General features: G+C 41.0%; 1 protein-coding gene across 2 annotated transcripts in view; it reads right to left on the bottom strand.

Moving 5' to 3' along the window:
• The window catches only part of LOC138761861 (carboxypeptidase inhibitor SmCI-like), a 35,032-nt gene extending 15,455 nt beyond the window's left edge, over positions 1–19,577 (bottom strand). The window contains exons 1-3 of one of the 2 annotated variants that reach the window (XM_069934749.1): positions 19,424–19,577; positions 12,357–12,557; positions 1,554–1,733 (exon numbers count right to left, since the gene is read on the bottom strand). In XM_069934749.1, the coding sequence (XP_069790850.1) occupies positions 1,554–1,733; positions 12,357–12,557; positions 19,424–19,487 (445 nt within the window). In that variant the 5' untranslated portion in view covers positions 19,488–19,577. The remainder of the gene's footprint in view (positions 1–1,553; positions 1,734–12,356; positions 12,558–19,423) is intronic. The other variant, XM_069934750.1, reaches the window with a different exon arrangement.
• Between the last annotated feature and the right edge of the window lie 7 nt (positions 19,578–19,584).

Genomic DNA, 19,584 nt, shown 5'->3' with positions numbered 1-19,584 from the left:
CTGGCTTTCCACAAAAGTCATAATTTCATCATATGTTAGGAGATATACAAGACAAAGATTTCAGAACCCTCCAGGGCTCAAAATACCCAATGCAACAGCCAATTGTCACTTCTTGCTGGCATTAGGGTGATGGGAATTAATACTGCCTAGATATTGTGTTCCTATATTAAGATGTCCTACAATTTGCCTTACACAAATCAAATACTTGCATTTTTAAAATTATATTTTACAGAATTAAAGTGAAACTGCATTTTTAATTGACAAATAGCTATAGAAAATATTAACACAAAAATCATTTAGCTAAAATTGTGATTAGTTCATAAAATAAAAATGATACCAAGAAGACAGATTACTCAGTGATCTGAAGTCCATCTTAGACAATGGTAGCTCCCTTACATCTGCTCTATCATTAAAATAGAAGACAACATACCAACGTGTGGAAACAGAGGGGTGGAATATGTGGCAGAAGAAGGTAAAGCTGAAGCTTCTACAGTTTCCTATTATGTGGACCCATCAAGTCAATTAGATACATTATCAAAACAGATTCAACATTATCGATTCAAATGTCTATTAAAGACCAATTTGAAACACGATTTAGTAGCATGAAAGAAAAAAATTATTACTATTAAGACTGATGTTTCAAAATGTGCGAAGATGGTGGATAAAATTCAGATTAATTTTTTTTTTTAAATTGAAGAAAACTTCCAAGATTGTCATGCTGTCGAAAAATGTAAAGATATGGTTGGTAAATTGGAGGATTCTTATACTGCTTGGTAAGTTCAAGAAAAAGAATTGTCGAAAAAAATTGATGTTTTGGAAAACCAAAGAATTAGAAATAACATGAAAATTGTGGGTTTGCCTGAAGACTTTGAAGGTTCAGATCCGGTACGATTTTTTTGTTTTTCAGAAATGGATTCCTGAAGTTTTGGGAAATGAATATTTTTCATATGGTTTGGAGTTCGATAGAGCTCATAGAGCTATTAGGAGGAAGCCTTTTCCAGGTCAACCACCATGTTCTATTCTAATTAGGTGTTTACGATATCAAGAAAAGGAAATGATATTGAGAGTTGCAGTACAGATGCAAGAAAACACCACACATCCTTGTTAGTTGGAAATGATAAGAGTATTTTTCTATGCAGATTTGAGTCAAACATTATTAAATGTCACATGAAATTTAATCCTGCTAAGGCTGTGTTATGGAAAAAGTGGTATAAATTTGCTTTTAGATATCCTGCTACACTTAAGGCTTTTCATGGAGAATTCCAATTACAATTCTTTGATGATGAAGATGTTGCATTTGCTAACTCACTGCCTGACAACAAGCAGAAGGGGAATCAAGATCAATCTTCTAAAGAGGTGAAGTTGGCTCAAGAGATGGTTCACTTGAAGGTGGAATGTCATGAATTAACTGAAATTGGCATTCATGATGACCAAGTTAATAGAGACTTGGAAGCAGCTTATCAAACTTGAAGTATTATTGATCACCAAAAAATTCTTACCAAACGTTAGGACAGCAAATTTCATATGAAAATTTTCAGAGTAAATTTGCTTACCTTTTGTTTTTTGACACATATTCTGACAATTTTCTTTAGTTTTGAAGTTGTTCCTTTTTCCAAAGCAACCCCCATAAATAAACTGTTCACATTTTTTGGTGTGTTTATTATAGAAGTACCGACGAAAATACCCTCGGCAAGGTCCACTATCAACTTCCAAATGACAAGGGTTTCTCTGATCTGATTAAAAAAAAAGACACACACTGGTAATGTTGCACAAAAATAGTTCCAACATTTCCTGGTATTCTCCTCCTGCTAAAAGTTGCCTTAATTGCATCAATGAAAACAGACAATAAAATTGCAGTTTTTAGGTAAAACCATAGATCATTACAGCATTTTAATAGACCCTTCGACCCTTCTAGTCTGTGCCAAAATATTATTCTGTCTAGTCCCACTGACCTGAAGCCCATCTATAATCCCTCCATACCCCTCCTATCCACGGGTTTGTTTGAATCCTTCTTAAATGTTAAAATTGAGCCCGCATTCACCACTTCATTTGGCAGCTCATTCCCCACTCCCACCACTTTCTGTGTGAAGAAGTTCCCCTCAAATGTTAACTTTTCTCCTTTCACCCTTAATCCATGTCCTCTGATTTGCATCTCACCTACCCTCAGTGGAAAAAGCCTACCTACATTTACTCTTGTCTGCAAATCTCCCCTCATTCTTCTATGCTCCAGAGAATAAAGTCCCAAGATGTTTAATCTTTCCCTGAAACTTAGTTCCTGAAGTCCAGGCAACATCCCAGTAAATCTTCTCTGCACTCTTTCAATCTTTCCTGTAGTTTGGTAACACAATACTCGCAAATTTGGCCTCACCAATGCCATAGACAACTTTACCATAACATCCCAACTCCTATGCTCAACACTTTGATTTATGAAGCCCAATATGCCAAAAGCCCTCTTTATACCTTATCTACCTTTGATGCTACTTACAGGAAATTATGTAATCGGAATTCCCAGATCAGTCTGTTCTACCACACTCCTCAGTGCCCTATCATTTACCGTGCATGTTGTTTCTTGGATTGTCCTTCCAAAATGTAACACCTCACACTTGACTACATTAAAGTCCATCTGCCATTTCTTAGTCCATTTTTACAGTTGGTCCAGATCCCTCTACAAGTTTTGAAAACCTTCTTCGCTGTCCACAACACCTTCCATCTTTGAGTCATCTGCAAATTTGCTGATCCAATTTTACAACATTATCATCCAGATCATTGGTATAGATGACAAACAACAATGGTCTCAGTGCCAATCCCCAAGGTGCACCACTAGTCACAGGCCTCCAGTATGAGATGCAATCATCCACCACCACTCTCTAGCTTCTCCATTATAGCCAATATCAAATCAAGTTTATTACCTCACCATGAATACTGAGCATCTGAATCTTCCTGACTAACCTCCCATGTCGGACCTTGTCAAAAACATGTAGAAAACATGCACAGCCTTTCCTTCATCATCTTTCCTGGTAACCATCTTGAAAAACTCAAAGATTGGTTAAACATGTCCTAGCCAGGTAGAATCAAGTTTCTCTGTTAAATTAAATACATTTTAGAAAAAGTGAAGACAATGTTAATTTCACATTTAGTTCAAAATAGTTTTAATGTGTACTTAAAAAAAGATACCTTTGTGTTAAAAGATCATTTGGAGACAGCAACAACTTATTTATTAAGTATAGTTCATTCTGAAAGTGTCTGATGTACAAGATGATGAAGAACAAACAATAAAAGTAGGAGGAAACTACTTGGCCCATAAAATCTTCCATCATGAATACCAGAAAAATTGACTGTGAATGGCCTTCCATGCATGCTGCCTGACCTGCCGAGTTCCTCCAACATTTTGTGTGTTGCATTAGTGGCTCCCAGGATCTTATCTTTATTTTGATGAGTACTGTTAGGTACTGTGCAAAATCCAAACTAATGGAACCTCCATCAGGAAATAATTAGTAATGTATGTTTGCACCATAACTGTTTGAATTACAAAAACATCAACGCAGAGTACAAATTGAGTCAAGTGCCTTGGCAGTAAACTAGAGTATCAAGTCAGCCAACTCATGCGAAGTGTAGGATATGTCACTCTTGATAATGTGGCTTTTAGCAAAACATCTGTCTTAAGAATACAGGGAAGGAAAAAAATGAAATGCCAATTTAAAGTCAGAGGAATATATCAAAGTTTATTGGAGAAATAATGAGTTCCAGATGGTAATTATGATTAACAACACATCATTGTGTGGTCTTCACCAATTCAAGAAAAAGGTTTTACATCCATACACACTCAACTTGCTAGGCCAGAAAATAAATGTTCATGAAATGTCCTTGCTTAACCAATTAAGAAAATAATAGTGAAAAAAAAACATTTAAAATGTGGTGGATTTAGTCACCATATGTTTTGTTTGCAATATTAGAGATGTAGGTGGTTATTCCACAAATGTCTGGTATACTCCATTAGACACTTATTGATAAGATACTTCACAGAAAAAAAAAGTCCAGTGAAAAAGTACTACAACCAAACTGACAAACGAAAAGGGAGCAGAAGGGGCCTCAGCTTAGAAGAGGTGAGACCTCAGACAACATTAGTAAGGTGCCAATATTCTGATGTCAGCCTATCTAAATAATTAGGAAAGCTTCACTCTGATGTTGCATTTTCAGCTAGTTTTGTGGATGCATTTGAAAAGAGATTTATTTAAAAGTAACCATTTAAACATCATCAACTGTCTACAAAAAAAAAAGAGAAATTAATTTTAATATTTGCCAAAGGTGAAATGGTGGCTAAAAAAAAAAATGAAATGAAGGAACTCCAATTCAGAAGCATGATACAGATTTTTTTTGCCTCAAATATTTGATGGCTGATAAAATGGATGTCTTGCTTCAATGGTCAAGAGCCAAGACTATTAAAGGTACCAAATCTGTTGTAAGTGGTGGCTAAGTTGAATAGTTTTCACAGTACATTGCCGTTATTCTCTGATCTCACTTTCTGTCACACTCTCTCTCTCCGAATATTTTTTTTTAAGATCTGTTGAGATGATGCCACCACACTCTATTGATAAAAGTGATTGACAAATTTTGGATGGAAATGTCTCTGCTATTGACTGAGAGAACATACATCCCCAATAGTAGTTTGGAAGAAATATATTCATGGAACTATTCCATAATCTTCCCAATGTGTGAAGCTCACTGACAAGATGTTTTGGGCTCTTTTGAGGCTAATAATGTATCTCACTAGTAAGTTCAGCCACGTTTGCTTGGGCAAATACATGAAGCTTCTGGTTTGAAGACATTAGAGCTGCTGCCGGAACTAAGCAAGTCAGAGAGCATCCTTGAAGGCAAAGGTCTGGTCAGTCTTTTGAGTAAACACCTAGATGGGCCAACCTATCAACCCTCTCTCTGCCTCCACAGATGCTGCCGGACTTGCTGAGTTTCTGCACCAGCTGGCCTTTTGCTTGAGGTTCTGGGATTGGCAAGGTTCAGCTTCATCACCAGCTCCTGTCCTTTCAATGACTGCACTTTCTTCTTTCACTGACATCCATCGCACATTTTAAAGTCCCCAAATTTAATGGCCACACCTGATTTTTATGCACTTCAATGCAGCAGAATCTGGAAGGAAAACAGTTGTCAGAAACAGTTGACAAAGTTAGAACAGAGCAGCAACAAAATTGAATGCACTTCTTAAACGAGAAAAAGCAGCGTAAGGGATTGAAGCAAAGTTAATCTTCCAGCACTACTCACTTATAGGAAGTTACGTCTTGAATGTCAAGCAGTCAGGCCATAGTCATTTGTAAGCCTGTGGGCCCACTCTATAGGCATCCCAGGGCGAATCTGAATTCAGGCATTATGGTTAAACAAGAATGTACTAAGATGCTGTGATTGTAGTGCAATACACAAAAGTGAAATTCAGCTCATCAAGAGAGAACTTCTTCAGGGCTCAGGCCCGAAGCATTGGTTACCCTTTACTTCTTCATGAGGCGGCCTGACCTGTTGAGTCTCTCCAGCCCTTTCAGGCAATCGTTTGTTCAGGTTCGGCAGGGGAGATCAGACATTGGGGTTCCTTAAAAATATTAAGGAAGAGACCAAGGATCCCTTTAACTGACCTGAAAGGATCCATGTCTCTTACAGTGAAACAGTATTGCAATCAGCCTGCTCTAGGTTTTTCACAAATTCTCTTTTAATGACTACTAGATGCTAATGTGTTTGTGTATGGAAGCTCCTCCTGTCGCGATAAAAGTTGGATCGTTTCCCACTCCATTCCACGAACTTGATTAACACCTTCCCACTAATGCTGGCGTCTGCCCTAAATTGTACCTGACAACTACTGCTGCTGAAACAATTGGCTGGTCATCTTTATCAGATGTCCCAACCATGTTGAGGAGGCCCAGAGAACAATTTCTCTGATCCTTGGGTGTCAGTGTAATGGAGAACTCGGGTAGTGCAGACATCATGTTGAACTTTTAACTTTAACAGCTCGGTGAATCATTCCTTTGATCCTTACACAATCTGCTCATGAAAGAACCTGCCTTTTAGCATCATTTCAGGATGGATGCCAAAATGCTCACTGAGGATGTAACTGAAATACCAATAAACATAGGATATAAGCTGACGAATGATTGCTAATCATCAATGATTCTGTGGTCTTACGTCAATTGATCCAGTAAGTGGGTTCAGCCTTTGCATATCAGTCATCCACTTATTCAGTGCATTCCCCAGTCAAATGATGTAATGATAATGATCATACAAAATCAAAGTAACACGAAATATGGACCTAATTTACAATGGCCATCATTAAACAGTTTGCCTTGTTATAAATTGGTTCATATTTATGCACATTCAAAAATGACTTGGGTTTGAGAAGGATATCTTAACAATGCACAATTTGTACTAGTGGAAATCTTGGCTTCCCTTTCAAGACCAAAACACACGAGCTGCCAAAATTTGTAGTGCATAAATCACACATTTTTTTTTGTTGCTCGATCAAATTAAGTTCCTGATCCTAAACATCTTTGTATTGCTTTCAGATTTTGTATTGATCCCATTTCTCTTGTCTTAAATACTTCACATATTTCACACTGCAAGTTCCAGAATTATTGTCATGTGTCTGCAGAAGAAAAACAAACGATCAGCAGAAACAAGCCTGCAGTTGCAGCTTTTCTGGGAAGAGGGGAGCACAAGATTGGAATTATCTGTAACTTCATCAATTATTTTGTAGTGCTTGGTCATTACAAAACCCCTGAAAAACAGAAACAAATCACAAAAATTCAACCACCGCTTGATAGAGGAGCAGGGGTTTTTTTTTTTAAGGTTAATAATCAGTGCAGTTGCATCATTTAACAGCAAATTTCCATCACTGCAGTGTTTTTAAATGACTTACCATCAGATGGTTTATGGTAAGAAGAAACTATTATGTAATTAATTAAAAATGAGTGTTTTTCAATTTCCACCACGTGCCTTGATGTAACTTTTTGCTGCACGGTGTATGAATGATAGGTTAGCCACCTCAGGAAACATCCATCAGGTTATGGGTGATTTATTTTTCAATAAATCCCTGACAGTGACAGGCATGAGTGGTCTTGTAGCCAGCAGCTATTTCCATGTGCCATCAATAAATAGGTTTAGCTAATTCTGGTTTCCATGATCTGGTTAATAACATGAATGCTGATTTCATTCACATGGGTGTTATCTGGTTAGAGCACCTATGTTTGCCTATCTAGTTTTGTAGGCACACCAATAAATATATTAAATGACATTTTTGCTCATGGATATATGAAGAGAATATCTGGCTGATGTCAGTCAGAGGGCACAAAAAAATATTATTTTTCTCTTATTCATTCATGTCCAATACTTTAATTTTAAGTTAGCTCATTTACCTCACAGTTGGGATCATGGTATGAGTGCAAGACAACTCACCCAATCCTGAAAGGTCAAAGGCCCAGTGTAATCTGGAAGAGTCAGTGACTAAATTCTTTTCAAAAGAAAAGATGACATTTATGCAACATCTTCTGACGGGGAAGAGGAAAGTCTGAGGCATTCTTATGTGGAATTCATAAGAAAAAAAACTGGAGATATTATTCATCTTTCCCTACAGCATCAATCAGGAAGAACAAGTCAAGTGGCTCCACTGATCAGATCATAATGATGTCATGCATGGTCTTACACCAGGTTTAGATGACTACTGTATCCTTCTACAAGTTAAGACCAAGTACAGAAGGAAAGGGTTGAATTTTGAGCACGTAACTACTTACACAGTTTTAACTGTTCATTTCTCAGGTTTCCATGAAGCAGTTATATTTACAAGTATGGATTTTTTTTTAATTTTGAAAGTGCATACTGATTAATTCACAACATGGAAATCAGACGACTGAGGCAAAGGTACACAGGAAAGAAAAGCAAGTGTGCATCTCATCAATGCAAATTGAAGATTTGCAAATCTATCAGTGCAAAGACTTAAAAAAAGCAAGTTAACTTGAATAAATGTGATGTTAGAAAGTAAAGCAGGGGAACCTAGGACTATTGGGAGGCAGAAAATAAAGAAAGAACTGGAAAAGTGAAAAAAAAATTGTATTTTTAAAATGTTTAAACAAGAATTAAACCTAGAGGATTGAGACTATGGTTGGAAAATAATGCTGGTGAGATTGTGTGGCAGGAGTTAACACTTATCGTGTTATTAAAGACTACTTAGACTGTGGTGAAAATGACTTCATCTTTGGTATCAAATTAGTTCCTACTCATATGTCATAAGTTGGCAACTTTACAATCTTGAGTGCATTTTCCAGTAAGGCAGGAGCAAGATGTTCTTTTCACCAAGATAATGGTCGAGCAGCACAAATTAGCTACAGACATATGGCTCCACCCAATGCAGCAGAACTGTTTGCTCGAGAAAATGGTTTATCACCATGTAGTGAACTGGGAATTCGCTACTGGTGTGATGTTCCAAGGACTGGCTAGTTCCCTGACTCTGCCCCCACATATCCCAATATAAACCCTGGATCCCCGCCAAAACCCCATGGAGAGCACAGGTGGTTGTTGTAAAAGGGGAAGAAAAGTCCAGGCTAGTAGTTGACTATAGCCAAACTATTAATCGCTTTACACTCCTGGACACATACCTCCTCCTTCATATTTCAGACATGGTGAACAAAATTGCGCAGTATAAGGTCTATTCGACCATCGACCATAAAGTTGCTTACCACCAGTTGCCAATCCATTCCGAGGACTGTCCCTACACTGCTTTTGAGGTGAACGGGAAACTCCCTATCAGTTCCAGGGTCTCAATCTTCCAGAAACAGATGGACTGAATGGTGGACAAATTTAAGTTGAAGGCCACTTTCCCCTACCTCAACAACGTTACCATTTGTGGCCACTCTCTGGAGGACCAATGTGCCAACTTCCAGAATTTTCTCCACACAGCTACGGCCCAGAATCTCACTTACAACACCAGTAAGTGTGTTCAGGGATAAAAGCTTAGCCATCTTGGGCTACGAGGTGGAGAATGAGATCATCAGCCCCAACCCCGACAGGATGCACCCCCTGTTCGAACTCTCAGTCCTGCAGACCATGAAAACTTTGAGGTGGTGCCTGGGCTTCTTTCCATATTACACCCTCTGGGTCCCTCAATATGCAGACAAGGTTTGTCCTCTCTTAAAAACCACCTCCTTCCACTGACAGCTGAAGCTTAAACAGCTTTCAACTACATCCGAAGCCACATTGTGAAGGCCACCATGCATGCGGTGGACAAGAATGTATCTTTCCAGTTGGAAAGTGATGCCTCAGACATAGTCCTGGCTAGGACTCTTAGTTCGGTGGGTCAGCCAGTTGCATTTTTTTTCCCCCAGCACCCTTCTGTCAGTGGAGAAAGAGGCCCAAGCCATTGTAGAGACCATCAGGCACTAAAGGCACTACCTGGTGGGCAGGAAATTCACATTCTTTACAGACCAGTGATCGGTCCAACAATAAAATATGTGGTAAAATTAAAAATGATAAAAATCGCTTGGTGGAGGATCAAACTCTTCACCTACAACTACGATATAGTCTACCGACCTGGTTCCCTCAATGAGCGTCCAGATGCCCTGCCTAGAGGAAACTGTGCCTCTGCACACACCGGCCAGTTGCGGTTGCTGGACAATGAGCTTTGCCACCCCGGCATCACTCAAATGGCTCATTTTATCAGGGCACGCAATTGAGGATGTCAGGGAAATGACCAGGTCCTGCCAGGACTGTGCTAAGTGCAAGCCGCACTTCTACCGCCCCAGCAAGGCACACCTGATAAAGGCATCCCGGCCCTTTGAATGACTCAGTGTCAATTTCAAGGGTCCCCTCCCCTCTACGAATGGGAACATGTACCTTTTCACAGTCATTGACGAGTACTCTAGTTTTCCATTCGAAATTACCTGCCCAGAAACATCCATGCCGTCCGTCATTAAGGCCCTAAACTCTATTTTCACCTTATTCAGGTATCCCAGCTATATTCATAGCGACTGGGGCTTATCACACATGAGCGAGGAGCTACATCAGTTCCTGTTGGTAAGGGGTACTGCATCCAGCAGGACAACCAGCTATAATCCCTGGGGGAACAGACAGGTTGAGAATGAGAACGCTACTGTTTGGAAGGCTGTAAAGTGGCTCTACAGTCCAAAGGACTTTCAGATTCACGCTGGCAGGATGTCCTATCCATGGTGCTCCATTCCATTAGGTCACTACTCTGCACTACGACCAATGCAACTCCTCATGAGTTGATGTTTTCTTTCGAGATAAAGTCAGCGTCAGGACCACCCTCCCAGCTTGGCTTAGAGCACCAGGACCAGTGCTGCTTTGAAAGATCATGAGGAGGTGCAAAACTGACCCCCTGATTGAGAAGGTGCACCTACTCCATGCCAATCCTACTTACACCTATGTGGGATGGCAGGAAGAGTAAGGTCTTGTTCACGGACCTGGCACTCGCCAGAACTGAGGGTTCACCACCCAAGTGAGTCAGGACTTACTCAGGGTTCCCTGGGGAACACCAAGGGGCTCAGGTGAGACACCTCAGGAAATGACTCCAGCCACCCCTCAAATGGAGTCAGATCACCCATACCCTGAGGTTCCAGATCCACAGGAGCATCAAGAAGTCCAGTGGCCGCCTACACTATGGCAATCTACCCACACCTCCAGGCCTCCTGACAGGTTGAATTTGTAAATATTGCAAATATTTTTTTGAGTATTCTATGTCTATGTTCTCGGTTTCACTTGCAGGCTTCATTCCGAAGGAAGGGGTGAATGTAGTGAACTGGGAATTCACTACTGGTGCCATGTTCTAAGGACTGGCTCCTCCCCTGACTCCGCCCCCACATATCCTGATATAAACCCTGGATCCCTGCCAAAACCCCAGTTCAATTCAAATACCATGTGTGCTATTCTTACTGAATAAAAGCAGGTGGCACTCTCTCTGGTCTTGACAGTTCTCAGTTGCATTACACATCATTATCTTGACAGCAAATTTTGGCTTTTTGTTTATTTTTTCTCAAATGACTCTACAATCAAGTACTAAATTTTGTGATAAAAATAAATACAGCACAACTCCGATTATCCAAAATCCTCAGTTATCTGAAATTTTTTGGATCCTGGTGTGACGTCTGTTTGGCTCCAAACATTTTTTTGTATAATTGAGGATTCCAGAAAAATGAGAAATCATCATTTATCTGAAAAATTTCAAAGCCGAAATGACGCCCTTTCACCTCCGAAAAATTACAGAAACAATCAGAAATCCTCAGTTATCCGAAAAACTTTCAGAGCAAACTGATGGCGCAGGTTGAAAATTTTTTTTAAATTTTTTTTTGAATTTTGGAAAAACCTCCGAGTAGAATTTTGAGTTTTTGGTGTTGGATTTATCTTATTTTGTTCAGGTTGCTTTTTGGTGAGAATTAAACATCATTTCATGCTTAAAAAGCCTTCCCTTGTTGGTTGTTGTTGTTCCAACACTGTTACAAGTGATTTGCTGTTGCTACTTAGCAACTTTAAAAAAAATAACTAGTTATCTGAAATAGTCCTAGTCCCCACCATTTCAGACAATTGGAGCGCTCGCTGCACTTAAACAGTAAATCCAACAGCAACTTTATCAGGTGCACATCATAAAATCATAGAAAATTTTAAAAATTTCTCCGCTGCAGTGTACACTCCACAGAGGCCATATTTCACTATCTGGCTCACTTTGCACAATTTCTGAACTGTCATGTAGACATATAGAAATGAAATTTGCCAGTAAAAATAGTTGCAGCTTTTCTATTCCAGAACAAGTGACTTAGGGTCAGTCTGTCCTTTAGATCATATCCTTCAGTCCAACCCATTCAGCCCAACCCAGGTGGCATTCTGGGCTCCTCCCATTTGCCTGCATTTGATCCATAACACCTCCTGTCCATATATCTGTGCAGATGTCACTTCAAGTAATAATTGCACCCACCTCGATAACTTCCTCCAGCAGCTAGTCCTAGATACAGTCTCACCTCTGGGTGAAAGTGTTACCCATCTCAACAATGCGAGCCTCAGTAATTGCCAAGCAACCTCTCCAGTACTGAAATCACTTTTTATGGATTATAGGCCTTACTCCTTCAAATCTTAATTAATTGCTTTCTGTTAATGTAATTTCTATTTCCTTTAATTTTCTGGTTTTACACACTGCAGTTATTTGGCTTGACATCATACTTTAATAATGTATTTCCCCAGTTCAGAGTCTGCACCACTGGATATGTATTCCTCAGTCTGATTGGCTAACGAGGCAGCCACTTGTTTACCTATTCCCAGAAGCCTGATAAGCATGGAGAATTGCCCATTGAGATAAGTGAACCTACCTTTCACTTTACACTTGGCCAGACACTCCTTCTTGGTTTCAAAGTTGTTTTCATTTCCACCACATCCACCATAGGTAAATTCTTCACATTTTCGAGTTAAGATGTTGAAGAAATATCTTTTATTCAAGGCATTGCACTGACCTGGATCAGCCTTAAGTATGCATATTTCATGGCCATACGGCAGCTCAAGGAGCTTGGGATCTGCATTAGAAAATGGATGGTAATGTTAAGTAAATCAGATATTCGTTTCAAGGCCTAGTTATGTGTAGTCATATTAAATGTAAATTATAACCTTCAAAGAAACCAGAGAACATGACAGCACAGAAACAGACCTTCAGCCCATCTAGTCTGTGCCAAATTATTATTCTGCCTAATCTCATTGACCTGCATTTATACTATAGTCCTCCATACCCTCCCATCAATTTATCAATCCAAAGTTTTCTTCAATATTGAAATCAAGCCCATATTCACCACATCAGCAGGCAGCTCATTCCACCCTCTCTGCATGAAGAAGTTCCCCAGAATGTTCTCTTTAAATGTTTCATTTTTTACTCTTAACCCATGACCTCTAGTTCTTGTTAAATGCAAGTTACATTTTGTTTGATATTTCCCATTTCTCGTCTTTGCTGTCATCAGCGCAAAAAAGGGGCACACGATGCAGGCTGCTGCTAGAATGAACCGGTGGTAAACTTTTATCATACTGGCGAATTCCTGCACTCCTTTCACCGTGCATGGCTTAGCAAAATGCCTTCTCGGGGAGGGGTGCAGCCCTGTGCTTGTTAATTCTGAGCCCCAGGAAGACAATGGTGTCCAGACCAAACTGGCACTTGGTCACCCAGAACTTGCTCAGTCAGGTGCACAGTTGTCTCAGGTGGGCAGCGTGGTCTATGCGGCAGGTGATGAGAATATTGTCCCAAATAGATGAACGTATCCACTGCATCCATCAACCGCTGGAAAGTATGTGCCGCATTCTTTAGGCCTGTTTACAAATTTGTAAATGTGAAAGGAAAACTGCCTGCCACTGAAAATGTACTTCATTCATTATGAGCATTATAGATTAGATCTTTCCCACATCAGTCAGGTGACAAATGCTATAAATGGTGTAATATATTTCCACTTTTTAAAAAAAATTGTTTACCAACTGACATCACAATTGCAGAATTCATTGCCTTCTTTCAAGAACCAAGACCGTTTCCATGGGATACAGCTCAACTTTTAACCCAACAAATGCGAGGATAAGCAACTTTAGCATAAGGCAGAAGATTAATGAGGACTAAAGCTACTTCATGTGATTTATCTTTTTTGGAGTTCAAATCTGCAGATTAATTATTGACTACAATTCTGATCAGCTTCAAATCAGATACTAAATTTCAAAAGAATTAAAATTAATAGTTACTTCACGTTTATAGACTATCTATTTAAAAATCAGAGGTTGAAATCATTTTGGCATTTGTGGTAGGTGTGTGACTTATGTGTCTATTTTTATTACAGGGCTGGTAGCACGGATGGCACAGAGGGAAACCACTTGGTCCATCGAACTAAGGTTAGTTAGCTATTTGAAATTCCTCAGAGCTATGCCGTATTCCATTAAACATTTTTCTCCTTTCACATTTATCCAATTCCTTCTTGTAAGTTGTTGTTAGGTCTGCTTCCACTCGGATTTTCTGATTACAGAAGACACAAGTTGTGGTGTAAAAATCTCATCTACATCTACCCTCTGCCCAAAGAACCAGTGGAGGCTGCCAACATGAAATATATTTAAGACAGAGTTAGATTTTTTTGCATCATAGGGGAATTAGGGTTATGGGGGAAAAGGCAGGTGCATGGAGTTGAGACCACATCTGAATGGCAGAGCAGGCTTGATGGGCCAGATGACTTCTATTTTTGGTTTTCAGGCTTTTTTTTGGAAAAAAAAACAATTCTGATCATTTTCATAATTGTGGATAAGTGTTAAAAAAATGTGGAAGTTGGGAAATGACGAACTACAACATTAAAGAGTCAACCACAGAGCATGAAACTCAAATCCCAAGTGCAACTTATTAAGAGCAGGTAGGGCAAATGAAAGCAGACTTTTTTTCCCACTGAAATTAGGTGAGACAACAGGGGTTAAGAGTGAAAGGTGAATGTTTAAGGAGAACATCAGGAGGAACTTTTTCACTCAAAGGGTGAAGAGTGTGAGGAACGAACTACCAGTGCAAGCAGTGGACGTGGGCTTAATTTCAACATTTAAGAGAAATTTGGTCAGGTACATGAATGGGAGAGGTAAAGAGGGCTATGGTCCAAGTTCTATGGTACTAGCTGAATGTTAGCTTTACAGGGGGCTTTTTTGATCTTAAAGCAACATCATAAAAAGCCATTCAGCTCACTGATTTCATACCATCTCCTAGGGGAGCAATCCATTTCATTCCACTCCCACTCTCTCCATTTCCCTAAAACCCCACAACATACTCTGTCAGATCCTGGTCAGCACCCCTTTGATTTTTTTTAAAAAGCAATGTACAATAGTCAATTAAGCTACTAGCACATCAATGGAATGTGGGAGAGGATCAGAACATCCCAAGGAAGCCCATGGAGAGACTATGCAAATTGCACAAATTAAAACCAGATCCATGGAGCTGTGATACTAATGAAATAAACAATGTGCCACCATTCTACCTTATACTCAATCTTCAATCCATCATAATATTTTCTGTTCATTTCCAATTGACCTTGCAAAGATGGCAGTGTGCTACATTCTGGGGCCACTGCAGTCAACATAAATATTAGTCTAACTACTGCATAGATTTACCAGAAATTCATCAGAGACCCAAGAGTTAAAATTACTGGAGCATTTACACAAACTTACTTGTATTTTCTGGATTGAGAAGGTTAATCACTTTGATTAAAGGCATTAAGAACTGATAGATTGAAATGGTTTGAGAATCTAAGTTATTTGTAGCATCCAAATAGAAAAGCACTGGAAGCTGATTAGAAATTGAACTGCCTATATTCCAAAAGAATGCAAGCATTCAGTTCTGCAACTTACTCAGGTTCCAACCACAATCTGTTTCTTATTAGTTTGCAATGTGCTGGTTACCAGGCAATAGAGATTCCACCAAAAATTCATCATATAACCACAACCATATCAATTTAAGAAGTGGAATGTTAAGAAAATCCTTACATCCTGTGGTATTGGTGAATTGATTCAGTCTTCTGTACAAGTCAGTAAAGATGCTGATAATATGTTGCATGCAAGTTCCCCTCAGTGACCTTTTCTCAATACAATATACAAATGCTCACCAATACCTCAGACAACTATCTCAAGGGAAATTGTATCCATCACAATCTGCTGCATCTGCACAGATCTTAAAAGTTGCTAAACTAGTGGTTGACAACTTTGAGCACACATCATTTCCTGCACAATTGGGTGACATTTGTTCCAAGGATGGAGATAAATCATGTGCATTTTGAGGAAAGAAAAAGATTAATTTCAGGGATAAAGTTTAAATCGAACCGTGCAGGACAGCACGGATTGTAGTGTAGAAGTTAGTGCAATATTGTTATAGTCCCAGCCACCCAGTTTCAAATCTGCCAATCTCTGAAAGTAGTTTCTACATTTCTCCTGTGAATGCATGGGTTTCCTCTAGATCCTCTGGTTTCCTCCCATATTGGAGTATATGATTTTTTTTCTACATGTTTTTGAGTGGTAATATTGGTGTAGTAACTTAGCCTGTGCAGAATGAATAAGCTGACAGAACTGATGGATGACCCCATCAAAAGAGAGTTGCACCAGGGGTTGGAGAAACCTTCAATGTGACAGACAATCTACTATCGATTCATGTAAAATGTCCACTGACCACAGTCCACAATGTAATTTGAGGGATTGGTCAAGGAGAATGCTCGCAGTGTTTTCAATAATGACAAACATCAGATACACCCTGGATATCAAGGTTCATCAGACTGATCCCTGGAAATGGTATAAGTGGCACATGAAGAAAGATGGTAGTCTGAAAGGGGTGAGGGGGGAAGAAGGAATACCACTGTAATATAGAAGAATGAGAAGGGGGGGTCTGTAAAACATAAAATTCTCAAAGGACTAGACAAGTTAGTTGCAGGAATAATGTCTCCAGTGTTGGGGAAGCCAACAATAAGGATCCACTGTTTAAGGTTAAGGAGTAAGCTATTTAGGACTGAGATGAGATTTTTTTTTAAACTCAGGAGTCGTGAATTTGCGGAACTCCCTCTTGCAGTGTGACAGAGTATATAGATATGTTTTTGGGAGATAAATTGGGAAAGGTTTGTTAGAGTAGGTTACATAGAAACACTTTAAAACAGATTTTAATTGAAATACTGCAGCTCTGCCCCATGCTAGACATTAGCTCCACAGCTTTTGCAAGAGCTTTGAAGAATGCTCAAGACTTCACTAATGGATTGTTGTTTACAAAAAGCAACATGAAAGATCTTGTTGGAGCTGCAGATTGTCTGGAAGAGAACTTGTTGTTCTAAAGGGGTCATGTGATTTTGCAAACAGAGTGAGTAAAACAGGCTTTCTCTCAGAGAGAAAGAGAGAGTGAGAGAGATCTTGCACAGTGTTACAGCCAGCAGAAGCAGCTGGGACTGGAACAGGACAAGGTGGCAAGCTTGTGGAAAACCCCACTTGGAAGACAGCCTGAAGAGGACTGGCTGCCTAATGTTTCACTTGAAATAAGGGAAACAAAAAGGAACTCTGTGGTGACCTGAAAGAAAGAGGTTATCATTTGGATAACCCTGAGGGGGCATGTTTCTTTGACAAGACACTGAAGTAGCTGGTTACAAGGAACCAGCTGTTAGTGTCAGCGTACAACAAATCTCTCTCTGAAAACGCAACTCTAGTACAGCACCTGGGTTCAAATCCGCTGCTTTAAGGAGTTGGAATGCTCTCCCCATGACTGTATGTGTTTCCTCCGGGTGCTCTGGTTTCCTTACTCATTCCAAAGTCATGCAGGGGCTAGTAGGTTAATTGGTCAGGTGAATATATTTGGGCAACCCAAACTCATGGGCTGGAAGGGCCTGTTACTGCACTGTGTTTCTAAATTTTAAAAAAAATATTATCTATTACAAAGAAAAATGTCTTTGGCTTGGCTTCGCGGACGAAGATTTATGGAGGGGGTAAATGTCCACATCAGCTGCATGCTTGTTTGTGGCTGACAAGTCCGATGCGGGACAGGCAGACACGGTTGCAGGGGAAAATTGGTTGGTTGGGGTTGGGTGTTGGGTTTTTTCCTCCTTTGCCTTTTGTCAGTGAGGTGGGCTCTGCGGTCTTCTTCAAAGGAGGTTGCTGCCCGCCGAACTGTGAGGCGCCAAGATGCACGGTTTGAGGCGATATCAGCCCACTGGCGGTGGTCAATGTGGCAGGCACCAAGAGATTTCTTTAGGCAGTCCTTGTACCTTTTCTTTGGTGCACCTCTGTCACGGTGGCCAGTGGAGAGTTCGCCATATAACACGATCTTGGGAAGGCGATGGTCCTCCATTCTGGAGACGTGACCCACCCAGCGCAGCTGGATCTTCAGCAGCGTGGACTCGATGCTGTCGACCTCTGCCATCTCGAGTACTTCGACGTTAAGGATGAAAGCGCTGCAATGAATGTTGAGGATGGAGCGGAGACAACGCTGGTGGAAGCATTCTAGGAGCCGTAGGTGATGCCGGTAGAGGACCCATGATTCGGAGCCGAACAGGAGTGTGGGTATGACAACGGCTCTGTATACACTTATCTTTGTGAGGTTTTTCAGTTGGTTGTTTTTCCAGACTCTTTTGTGTAGTCTTACAAAGGCGCTATTTGCCTTGGCGAGTCTGTTGTCTATCTCGTTGTCGATCCTTGCATCTGATGAAATGGTGCAGCCGAGATAGGTAAACTGGTTGACCGTTTTGAGTTTTGTGTGCCCGATGGAGATGTGGGGGGGCTGGTAGTCAAGGTGGGGAGCTGGCTGATGGAGGACCTCCGTTTTCTTCAGGCTGACTTCCAGGCCGAACATTTTGGCAGTTTCCGCAAAACAGGACATCAAACGCTGAAGAGCTGGCTCTGAATGGGCAACTAAAGCGGCATCGTCTGCAAAGAGTAGTTCACGGACAAGTTTCTCTTGTGTCTTGGTGTGAGCTTGCAGGCGCCTCAGATTGAAGAGACTGCCATCCGTGCGGTACCGGATGTAAACAGCGTCTTCATTGTTGAGGGTTAAGTTAGGTTGTATTTAATGGTAGAGCAGGCTCAAAGGTGCCTTCTGCACCTATTTTTCTACATTTCTATTGCCAGATGTCTACTTTCTTGAAGATGATTGGGATTACAGCATCTCCAATGTACCTGGGACATACTGCTCTTCAGATGATGAAATTGTTACTCCAATACCAAAGCCCCCCCCCCCCCCCCCCGTTCCGCTTCAAACACCTTGCTACAATCTAGTTTTCAGGAGTGGTGGCAAGGTTACACCAGACTGCTGGAGACCCAGTCAAACGTGTTCAAGGACAAAAGACTCAGTTGGAGGACCTTAAATGTTCGTCGCCGACCTTGAAACATTCACCTGCTTCTGGCTCACAACTCTGCGCCAAATCAAACAAAACAGGTACTGCTTGCCCCCAGAGTTACAGTCTATTTGGAACCCACAACACTCACTCCAGTCTGAAACTTTAAGCGCATGTGCCCCAGGATTCTGACTGACCCCCCCACCCCCCACCCCCGCAGGAACTTGCAGCCACTCGCCAATGACAATTGCAACAGTGTTCCTCATCAGCTCGGAGCTCCGGCTGCATGTGGCCAAAAGACACGGTGCTTCGGAGAAACTCAGCAGGTGCCGCCGAGGCGACCACCGACAAGTAACGAAGGGTCCGGACGCGCGCCCCTTGTCGAGGTGATAACGCCCGACCCCACTCCTCTTTCCTCACTCATGAACACACTCAACAAAACCGTTCAAAACCATGAGTGGGGTGGGCTCATTCTTTTCTCAAGCTCCACGTGCATTCACTTTGTCTGGATTTGCCACATTGATCCAGCTCGTCTCCCCTTGCCCAGAAGCCCGATCAGCTGCGCGGCGACGGGAAGCCTCCCTCCGAGTCCTTACCTGGTGCGGCGCCGCAGTCCACAGCGAGCAGGAGCAGCGCGGCGGTCAGCGGGCTGGGGAGCATGTCGCCGTCAGGGCGGTCGCAGATTCGAAGGCTCCGCTGATCCTTTTTCTTTTGCTTGCCCTGCACTCCAAACTTTTCCTTAAGTAAGGTTCCCACA

Source organism: Narcine bancroftii, chromosome 4 (genome assembly GCF_036971445.1).
Source record: "Narcine bancroftii isolate sNarBan1 chromosome 4, sNarBan1.hap1, whole genome shotgun sequence".
NCBI classification, from domain to species: domain Eukaryota; kingdom Metazoa; phylum Chordata; class Chondrichthyes; order Torpediniformes; family Narcinidae; genus Narcine; species Narcine bancroftii.
This window is presented reverse-complemented; position numbering and strand designations above follow the sequence as displayed.